At 32.4% G+C, this 11,806-nt stretch overlaps 1 protein-coding gene across 2 annotated transcripts; it reads left to right on the forward strand.

The window, feature by feature from the left end:
* Positions 1-910: 910 nt before the first annotated feature.
* LOC112526748 (phosphatidate cytidylyltransferase 4, chloroplastic-like) lies at positions 911-8,265 on the forward strand. 2 transcript variants are annotated; one of them, XM_025137158.1, is made up of 7 exons: positions 911-1,357; positions 2,073-2,368; positions 3,587-3,777; positions 5,620-5,744; positions 5,835-5,968; positions 6,328-6,443; positions 7,958-8,265. In XM_025137158.1, exons 1-7 carry the CDS (start codon positions 1,049-1,051, stop codon positions 8,047-8,049), a joined length of 1,263 nt encoding a protein of 420 aa, XP_024992926.1. In that variant the 5' UTR covers positions 911-1,048; the 3' UTR covers positions 8,050-8,265. The 2 variants fall into 2 exon arrangements, with proteins under 2 accessions (XP_024992926.1, XP_024992927.1); XM_025137159.1 differs by lacking the exon at positions 3,587-3,777 and having other exon boundaries at positions 5,618-5,744.
* The last annotated feature ends 3,541 nt before the right edge of the window (positions 8,266-11,806 follow it).

Here is an 11,806-nt window from a genome sequence, read left to right on the forward strand (position 1 = left end):
TGGAGAGAAAATGGCTAAAAGGCGAAACCAACCCTGAAAATGCTAAGTTAATAAATTTTCCTATTAAATAATATATTTTCAAACTTGTATTTTTTATTTCCTAAAAATAAAGGGGTAAGACGATTTTGTCCAAACATAAAATAGGTCCCGAGTTCGATCTTGGACCCCTTGTTAGGATTTATTGGGGTTGCCGATAATCAAATTTTTTATTTCAAATGTTTGTATCCATATTTCTAGCCTTTACTTTTAAAAGTAAACGTAATTTTATCTTCTATCATTAATTATGACATGAAGAAATTTAAATTATTATTTTAATTAAAAGTATGGTAATTCTTCGTTTCATAAACTATAATGTGAAGTTTGATTTGTAAAATGTTTTCATATGAAATGAAATCTATCAAAAGAAATTGACTTTGAAGGAATTAGAATTAAATATTATCAAGTTTAACTATCTGTTTGATTGACATAAATTGAAATATGTCTGTTTGATTTATATAATGTAGCTTTAGAATTGAAATGATATATTGACAATCGTCCAAAATGCTTTTTTTGAAAATTTTAACTTTTTTAAAACTAAAAATATTTAAAAAAAACAAAAAAAATGGTTTATCAAAACTTGGTTGTTTGTTTACCTCTTAATAGTTTCATTAGATGGTCTCTAAATTGTTAAATGATGAATCTTATTTGGCAAAAAAAAATCTGTTCTTAATAATTTTAAAATCTTCTGAATAATTTGTATCATGCACCTTCCTTAACCATTAAACTCCATAATTTTATTATAAATAATTGCTAAACAATAATATTTTATTTTGTCCTATATGATAAGAATCTATTGATCATTCTGACCAATTATTCGGTAACTACAAACGTCATGTTATTTTGATACGATTTACATCTAAAAAGGATTTGTATTATGACCGTGTTGGGAGGATACACGGCCACCTGTGTGTAGGCTGCCAGTTGCATATCACTCGCCGCCGCTATCGTCATCCCCAATTCCCCCCTCCTCCTCCTCTTGATAAAATCTATAGCACAAATGGATTAACGGATGATTGCATCACCATCGTTAATGGCTTCTTCATCTTCATATTGCGTCAAAATCGATGGATTACGCGGTACTGACACCACCGCATTCATCCCAATTTCAGTTGCTTCTTCCATTTGCGCCTGCCAATTTTCCCCTAAATCCCTAATTTTGAGTCGGCCATCTATCAATCTTAAACTCAAGTTCGTTGATGCACTTTTCCAAATTCCTAATGGTGGATTTGGAATTCATTGTAACCGACCGAGGATTTTCACCAAGACTCTGGTGGTTAGAGCCGAGGCGAACCAGATTGAAGATGAGGAACCTGTTGAGGTAAGAGAAGAATTTTCGAAAATAAATGGTGCTATAAGTTGTTAATTCTTGCTAGTATTCATTTGCATTGATTGTAGAACTAAATTTTGGGGAAATGAAGTATATACCATGGGACCGTGCAATGTGAATATCTCTGAATAAATTGGACTTCCTCGGTTTCTTCATACCGGAAATGGACATACCCATTGATGTTGGCTGAATCAGTCATTTCATGACCTAGGATTGATAGTGTGACTTTATTAGATTTTTTGTAAAATAGAAGTCGAAATTGATCTGAAATTTTATGCTATGATAGTGTAAGTTTAGATTCTAAGACTGTTTTAGCCATAAAAAAATTCAAAGTGTGTCAAATTATTGAATAAAGGTATTCTATGGTTGCTTCATAACCTCAAAGGATTTAGTTGATGATAACCTAAGAATTTACGGTTAAAAAAGGATATTCTTGTTTAGGTTTTTAGGGAACTAAGAGAGTAAATGAGCTATACATGATATGGCTATAGAACTGGTCAACTAGTGTATGATGGATAAACTATTCAAGTATTCAACTCTATTTATAATTATTAAAATAAGCAGAAAAACTTCATTTTTGTCCATATATTATATATGCTAAACTGAAGACAGAAATAATGAACATATTTACCATGTCTAGTTGATTTCTTCAGCCTGATGCATTCGAAATTCAGTCACAGGCTACACTGACAATGAGTATGTGTAGGTTAACAAAAACCATGGTTCATCAAAAGAGGATGCAGATTTAATGCAACAGCAGAAATCAAGTCAGTTAGCAAAAAGGGTTGTCTTTGGACTTGGAATTGGAATTTCTGCTGGTGGAGTCGTTCTAACAGGAGGATGGGTATTCTCTGTGGCCTTAGCTGCTGCTATATTTGCTGGTTCAAGAGAATACTTTGAATTGGTTAGAAGTCATGGAATTGCTTCTGGAATGACTCCCCCTCCTCGCTATGTGTCGCGAGTTTGCTCTGTTATCTGTGCTCTTATGCCTCTATTGACACTGTAAGATCTGCTGCGTACTTTCTAATTTCTTATGGCTTGTATCATAAAAAAATCATGTGAAATGTACTTCATAATTTTTTTTCTAGGAATGGTGGATGTTTTACCTTAACAAATAAGTTGCTAATATAATAAAGATACCCATTATTGTTTCCATAAGATTTGACCCTGCTCCTGCTATGGCATTTCCATATCTAGATGCTACTGTCAGAATTATTTCTAAAATCTCAAGGAAATCGATATGACGTTATGTTTGTTTTAACTGCCAAATACTATGCTTTGCCTTCTGTCCATTAATATTGTTTTCTATATATGTCCAATATTTACCGCATCTTTCTCAAAGTTTACAGAGTCCAACATGTTGTAGATCCCTGTTGGTTATTCATGCTTCACAAAAATGTCTTTTCAATTGAAATATAACATCCTATATGTTCATCTGATGAGAAATTGATGTTTGTTTTTCTCACCTAGTTTTTATATGAATCATTGGCTAATTACCAGGTTATAAATAAACTTGCTTTTGAAAAACAATAGACTAGTGGTGAAAAACTGAAATGCTTTGTATAAAAGGTGAAGGATGATTTACACCCATTGCTTCTTCTTCAAACTAGGTAGTGTAAGCACTATTGCAAGGAGGAAGTCATGAATTTTGATGGTTTGAATGCCCAATGAACTGTTTTAGTTGTAGATTAAAAATAACTATTATGTTAATTTATGGTATGATGGTAAATCATTCTGAAAGTCCATTCTAAATTAGAAATAGGTCCAAAATTTTAAAAATTAAAAGGTGGTCAATTTTCTTCCTGTATGGTGGAATGACGAAGGAATCACGTTAATCACATGCTGAGTTTACTATGAGGGGTTGTAACTTCTGTGAGATAGTCCAATTGTAGTACCTTAGATGTGATCATCTAAAAGCCAATTCCTTTATCTTTGTGTATAAAAAAATCAGTAACTCCCTCCCCCGTGTTTGCTTATACATGCGGTTTAATCTGTCCTGATAACTTGTTCTTTAATGCATAAGACTGAACGTGATGAATCATTTGCCCACACTAGATTGACAGCTGACTGCTACCTGTGTTCCACCCCACGCAAGAAAGTAAATAATAGACCATGTTCCTGTTAATAAAAAGGAGTATCTTAAAAAGCTTGTTATGTATTATTCATACTTCCATTTTCATTTTTTGCTTTCCATGATCATTCCATTTGCTGTGGTTTCAGATATAAGGGTCAAATTGATGTTTCTGTTACATCAGCGGCCTTTGTTGTTGCTATTACATTACTGTTACAAAGGGGAAATCCTCGTTTTTCGCAGCTAAGCAGTACAATATTTGGCCTGTTCTATTGCGGCTATCTTCCTTCGTTCTGGGTTAAACTTAGATGTCGTTTAACAGCACCTGCCTTAAATACTGGTAAATTTACAGTTTTTCATGCTTATCAATCTACAACGGTTGAAATTTTTCTTAATGTGGAATGGTCCTCGCCTTACTTTCTACCCATGAGTGAACCTTCTTATTTTTTGCCCAAAATTACAAATACAGGTTATTATGTCTAGGTATATAATATATAGCCTACCAAGTAGGACTTGGGGAGTTTGTGACTAGATGAAACTTCTCAAGTATGTGTTGAAATTTATAGCTTATGGCGCTTATTGTGCTTTTCTTACAGGTTGAATTTTGAAAATATGGTCTATAAGATAATTAGCATGTAATGAGGTGGTACTTTCTTGGTGCTAGAACTGTTTAAATGAGCAGCCTATATTTCAGTATATATGTGTATGTGTGTTTGTCAGCATTTAACATCCTGAGTGTCTGTTGCTTTAAAACGTGAGACGTAGAAGACGGGTACTTGACTGATTTTCCTGAACTATGTGGGATATTCTACAGTTATTCTTTTGACATGATTTTTAGAAATGTGGGAATGGGTTCAGTCTTCTTGGTTTGTGAAGGATGCCAACTTCTCCTGAAAATTTAAGCAGTCTCTAGAATGAAACAACAGAGAATGATATGGGGTAATATATGTGCATTTTGTAGTCCTGATAATAAATATAGTATAAAGAGGGTGGAAGGAAGAGGGGTTAAGCAGTCAGAAATTGAAGAACCTTTTGGGAGAGACTAGCACTCTCGAACTGCTAGAGGTTCTCTACGATGTCATTTGTTTTCCATTCATTTGGTTCGCTTGAATACAATTTGGCCAAGCATTTCCTTTCTATTTTTGTGTTTGCTTCACCCCTGTTATTCGATTCATAACAATATTGGTTAGTTTGCAATGAAACTATAAGTTATAAGTATGATGGTTAGAAAACTCTTTCACCCATGAAAATGATGCCATCTTTTCTGGAAAGAGCTTAAAGAGGTCGTGCAATTCTTTGTTGGTAATCGAGAGAACAATAAGAGAATTTTTCTTAATATGGTTCAGGAAGAGGCAGGTCTAGTCTCATTAAGGCCTGCATCACGGAAACTAAAGATAAAGTAGCTTGTACTTGATATAGGTTTCCAAATTCCAATACAGTGCACTGAATCTTAACTGATTTTAGAGAGAGACGCATGAAACATGCTTTAGAAGTGTAAATCGTTATCTGTGATCATTGTGAGTGTGTATTTGGGAACCTCGACATGTTAAGTAATATTTTGAAAGAGACATGATTCTTCTAGTTCTTTCAAGAAGATAATGCCCTTCTAGGTTATTAAACTTGATGTAGATGCCTTAGGTTCTATTCGTTTATTTCATTTTCTTCCATCCTCCATACTCCAGGCTCCATTTTGTGGATGCCGATCTCCGGTTCTCCTCATGTCATGTAAACGAACCCACAATCGTATCTTCATATGTTCACAACGTTAAGTATTATTATTTTCTTGATTTAGCACTTCATTTGATTCATCGATTTGGTAGATGCTGTAAATTATAGTATGTGTTGCTTTATTATGCATATGCTTCAAAAGGGGAGAGGTTGCTTCACTTGCTTGATCATAAGCATTTTACTGTTCATAAAACATGATAGGGTTTCAATCATACAAAAGTCAGTTAAAAGAATGGTCTGCAGCTTTCATATTCAATTTTCATAGAGTACGAAAACTAAAAGGATTGCAAAAAAAGTTCACATTTTGCACTTCTGTTCCACTTAATCTTTGGATTCGATTTAATCACAACTGTTTCCACCTATGGCTGTCCCAGACAATATATAGCTTTCATTTTTTCTTTGCCTGATACTGTTTGCTTATGATCTTACTAATCCAATATTGTATCTTCAAGAGGAGTGGGAGCTACATGGCCTGTACTTTTAGGTGGTCAAGCTCATTGGACGGTGGGTCTTGTTGCCACGTTGATATCTATCAGCAGCATAATTGCGGCAGATACATTTGCTTTTGCTGGTGGCAAGGTATATTAACTTCACTTCAACCCTCCTGATTTCTTTGATTTGGCGTCTTTATATTCTTTACTATTATTTCATGCAATACTTCCAATGCAGGCATTTGGAAGGACACCGCTTACCAATATTAGTCCTAAGAAAACATGGGAGGGAGCTCTTGCAGGCTTAACAGGATGCATAGCCACCTCTGTAATATTGTCAAAGATCTTTTCATGGCCTACATCTGTGCTCAGGTACTTACGGACTTTAGCTATCTTACTGTTTGGTATATAGATCATGTGTCCTTGTGTGTTTGGTACACAGATGAGACTGGACTGGATAGGCCTGGACGGGTGAGAGTGAAGTGAAAGAATGGTGGAAGGTTTCAGGGTTTAAATTTGATATGGGTAGCTTAGTAATTTACCAATCTTGTCTCATCTCCTTAATTTTTGTTCCACCTACTTTGGTGGGACCAAAAAGTGCATTTTGTTCACTCTGGCCCATCCTCTCCCAGTCTAAAGTCGTGCCAAATGTGGAGCCACAAGGTTTTGGTCTGTTCTATTCCACGTACCAAATTTCTGCACTTGTGCTAACATGTACTCTTGTTTGTCAGTGCAATAGGTTTTGGTGTCCTGAACTTCTTTGGCTCTCTTTTCGGTGACCTTCTTGAGTCGATGATCAAGAGAGATGCTGGTGTTAAAGATTCAGGATCCCTCATTCCCGGCCATGGTAATTGGTCTTTTCTCTCACACATCTTGTTTCTTTGCTAGTAATTACTAGTACAGTGGTCATTGGTCTCTTCTTGACCATGTTAGAGATGCCTACTTCTGGTTTTCATCTGTACTAACTGGAGTTGTGTCAGTGTACTCTTCATTCTTTGCTACCTACATCACTATTCTCATCGATATATACTCAAATTACTTGATAACATCTTGTTATATTTTCTCTTGAGGGAATCTTTTTACAAGTTTTCAATTAAAGAAATATGGATCTTTCCTTTCCTACTTTATTGTGATAAAAACATAAGGGTCATTAGTACATGTTTAGCGAGTCAATAAATCTGCTTTGACCAAAAACATACTAGGAAAAGGAATGATTGGCCATGTGCAAACACATGGCTTTTGTCCCCCATTCTTGTGAGCATTTCTTCAGTTTATGTTTCAAAGATATTGATCCTTGTACATATTGCAATACCATATGATGCAAACTTCTGCTACACTAATTTTGTATGTATTTTATCTCTATGAAAGCTACCTTCTTTTAAACGGATGAATATTACCTTTTTTTACCCCTAATGGAGGCATGCTACAGCTGAAAACACGGTTGCGCAGAACCATTTTTGTCCACTGTTCTGTTTTTCCACGGTTGACATACTTGTGCTACTTAGCTTCCTAAGTTTAAGAAACATACATTTGCATTGGGATACAAACTTAAGAGCCAGTCGTTCTAGAAATTCTATAGATGACACTTTGTTTTTATAAATTTATCCCTTGATACTTCATTTGGTGCCTCAGTTGTACTCTTGGTGACTTCAGTTTCATCAATGTTTTTTCGTTAGAAGGTGGAGGGAGACCAATGACAAAAAGAGCGACAAATGGACCGTTTTTCTTTTGAACCATAGAGAACCTTTAAGAAAATAAATAAAAATGTATTTTATCGGCCACTTGGAATTCCAGCCATTTTCATCGTCTTATATGGTGCAAGTAGAAGCGAAGACGTGATTCTGGGCTTCATTGTGACAGGTCCTAACAAATAGAGAATGAAGGTAAATAGTGTGATCGTTCAAACATGTTCTTTCTTTTCTGAAACAACTAGTTTCTTGCATCACCTTAAACATGTTGCGAGTTTCTTTTTTTGAAAGCTTATTTTGGTGTCAGTCTTATCTAGTACTGTTCCTATTGATGATAAATTTTGTCAACTCTTGAAATTCGAAATGGCGTCACCACATTGCGTTCCGTTAGTAAACTTATAATGACTTTAATCAACTTAAACAGAGAGGGAAACATAGAATTCTCATGTCACAGCATGTGCATATCGTGCTAGATTTGTGCTGATTGCTTTTCCTACATGCCGGTTGAGTTCTTCCTGCTCCTTTTTTTTTTACTTACTGTACCTGTTGCTTGTATTCTACGCACTTCTCTGCTACCTGAACACTTGTAATTTTTGTTTTGAACCGGGTTTCCGTGGAATTTAATGTGCTAATTTGATTTTGTTTTGTTTTTTGTGTATGATGGGGGGTGCAGGTGGGATACTGGACAGGGTGGATAGTTACATATTTACAGGTGCACTTGCTTATGCTTTTGTTCGTAACTTGCTACCCGTTTATGGAGTTTGAATCAAACTAAGCAAACGTGTATATGCGTTGTGCTAGAAATGGTAGAGATGATAAGTCTGCATTGTGAAAGGTAAGTAAGAAATACGTATACAGTTTGTATTCTTGAGTTTAGAAGAAACAATCGACTCTCTAGTTTCGTTTCACTAGATGCCAATAATTAAATGTGTCGAATATTGTTACATTTCAATCAATAATAATACCTTATAGAGCTCTATGCAATGGCAAAAAAGGAGAAAAACACACACTACATTCTCCCCCATATACTTGGGCCATTTGGTTTTTGGGCTATCCGATGTCCGGATATATTTTGGGCCCAAACCGCTTGGGCGTTCATTCTTTTTGAACAAAATGTTTAAAAATGTTGGTTGAATCTTAGTTCGACAATTTTAGAGACCGGGTCAGGCCAATTTACTGGGTTGACAATTTTGGAAACCTTAGTTTTGCTACAACCATTCCGTTGCATTGATCTCCGTTTGATTTCTGGTGTTGGGTTCAATTTCGACTCGCCATTTCATTTTGTTCTTTGGTCAGGTGAGCGAGTAGGATGAAAGATATGAAGAGAGTCTTTAGGGCAAATGAGTATTTCATAAATACAAGTGGATGAATCCATTAAGTAGAAGTATGAAGTCTTATTTCACTTCTGATTAATAAGAGGTGGTGTTGAAATCTGAATCAATAAGACTGTTTATTTTTGTAAACCGATAAATGTCTGAATTTGTTTTGTTTGTCTGTTTTACCTATTAGAAATGATCAATTAAAGTTAACCGATTGAGAAACATTGTTGGTAAGAGTTTGAAGAACAATAAGGGGCAAATAAAAGGTTAGTTTACCTCTTATCAGATAAAAAGAAGAATAAAACATAATTGTCTTATAAAAATTAAAAAAAAAAACAAACAGTCTAAATAATATTTATTTTAATAAAAAAATAAAATAAAATAAAATAGGGTGGTATTTGTGGGGATGATGGATGACAAAGACAAGTAGCATCCGGAATGCAATGTGTTTGTGTAGACCATTGAAGGTGTGTTTCTCGATATCGAGGGACCTACAAAAAAATGAATGCTTGCTTTTGGGGTATTTTTGGAAATAACTTAAAATATATGGATAGGAATGAAAGCGTTGTTTTCAAGCTCACTTTTATTCTATAAAATCACACATCTCTCTAATATTCTATCTTCAATCATAAATTTTTATTTTAAACTAAAAGAAATTAATTCATTTCAGTATCCCGTATATTGTTTTGTTAAATCCATTTCAATATCAGATTCTATTTTTTTTTACATGTTTTATTAAATTCATCTCAATATCTTGTTATTTTAACTTTAATATAAAATGGTTCATCATATATTAATTGTTTATATGTTCAAAGCCTTTGACCGATTATCTAGAGATAAAATATATAAAGTTATAATTATAAGGGTGGTGCCTGATTGGTTTGAACTTGGACTCCAAACGTCAAAATGTCTAAAAGTCTCAGGTTCAAATCCAAAAAAGAATAAAAAATCCTTTTGTGACCACAAAGGTTCAAATGCGGTGACTCCTGGCTATCCGCAAAGCAGGTGGTCGCCCTTGGATTAGTCGGCTCGCATAGCGGGTTGGATATCTAGGTTAATCAATATATATATACACACTATATTATAAAACATTTGACAAAAACTATTAAAAACGATTTTTTTATACATGAATTACTATTTATTGATGCATATTACTTAAAATTTAAGATTACAACTAAATTATGCATAAGTACAACTTATTGAAGCTCTATACTTGAATTTGTCTAACTAACTGCAGATAAACATAATCAAATATTGGATAAACATCTCATTTTAAATATAAAAAATCTAAATTAGGATAATCATTGATAACTGACAGAATGCATAGTTATTATCTTTATAAAAAAAATATATTATTAAATCTAAATTAAATTTCTTTGTTACTAAACCTAAATTAAATTATAATTAAAAAATTAATTAACGAAATTACACCTAAACACAAGAATTTTTAAAAAGATTAATTTAATACTGATATCGATATTTTCTTTTTCAAAATTTTATTATTTTTAAATTTATATTTTATTCAAAAATAAAAACATTATCACTATCTCAAAACCACATAAAACCAATGTTTATTTAAAATCAAGATTACAAATAAATTATACAAAAATACAACTTATTAAAGTTCGATGTTTGAATTCGTATAACTAATTACGGATAAACATAATCAAATAGAGGATAAACATCTTATTTTAAAATATAAAAAAATCTAAAATATAATTAAGATAATTATCGAGTTCTAACAAAATAATTAATTATTATATTTATATAAAAATTATATTATTAAACCAAATATAAATTACTTCCTTATTGTACTTAAATTAAATTATAAAAAAAATTGAATTAAAAAAGTACACAAAAAATGAGGAATTTTAAATAGTTAATTTGATACGAATATCGATATATTTTTGTTATGCATAAAGTACTGTATATTGATGCATATTACTTAAAATTCAAGATTACAAGTAAATTATGCATAAGTACAACTTACTAAAGCTCGATGTTTGAATTTGTATAACTAACTGCGGATAAACATAATTAAATAGAGGATAAACATCTCATTTTAAAATATAAAAAATCTAAAATATAATTAGAATAATTATCGAGTTCTAACAAAATAAACAATTATTATATTTATAAGAAAATTATATTATTAAATTAAATATAAATTACTTCGTTATTGTATATAAATTAAATTATAAAAAAATTGAATTAAAAAATTACACAAAAAAATGAGGAATTTTAAATAGTTAAATTTGATATTAATATCGATATATTTTTGTCAAATTTTTATGATATCTTCAAACTTATATTTTATTCAAAAATAAAAACATCATTGTTTTCTCAAAATCACATACGATCATATTATAACATCGATTGAGATAAAGAATAAAATGAAATATTAAAATCAAGATGTATATATATATATATATATATATATGGTTGAGTTCACGTGAGACTAAGGGTTTTTCGTGAGACCTGTAAGACCAATTTATCTTAATTGACCAACTTTATAAACTAATTATCTAATGATCTAAAATTGCACGGTGACAATTTTGTGATTATTGAGAAGTCTCGTGGCATTCATGAATGTTCAGATTGTCATATTATAGATCTAATCCAAGGGTTCAGAATTGGTCTTACGGGTCTCACGAAAACCCTTGGTCTCACATGATCCCAAGTCTGTTTTTCATGAGACCTGTAAGACCAATTCTCAACTCTTGGATTAGATCTATAATCTGAACATTCATAATCACAAAATTGCCACGAGATTTCTCAATAATCACAAAACTGCCACCGTACAACTTTAGACAATTAGATCATTAGCTTATAAAGTTGATCAATGAACATWAATTGATCTTACGGGTCTCACAAAAACTTTTGATCTCACGTGAACCCAACCATATGGTATAATTTGGTACCGAAATAGTAAAAGACGAAGTGTTAATATAGACTTTAGGTTTGATTTTAGGGATTAACAGAAATCATTTATTTATAAAAAACAAACATATAAAAGCCAAAGAAATATGATAATTTGATACGGTCTGGTTATCGAGGCAGATAATTGATTTTGTATTTGAAAAATATTACTTTTATTAAACACGCACATCCATGTACATCATATATATATTGCTACCACCTTTTTCTTACTTTTTCATGCATGCATAGCCATGTTTTATATATATATATATATATATATATAT

Source organism: Cynara cardunculus, assembly GCF_001531365.2.
Source record: "Cynara cardunculus var. scolymus isolate 2C chromosome LG 14, CcrdV1, whole genome shotgun sequence".
Taxonomy (NCBI): Eukaryota; Viridiplantae; Streptophyta; class Magnoliopsida; order Asterales; family Asteraceae; genus Cynara; species Cynara cardunculus.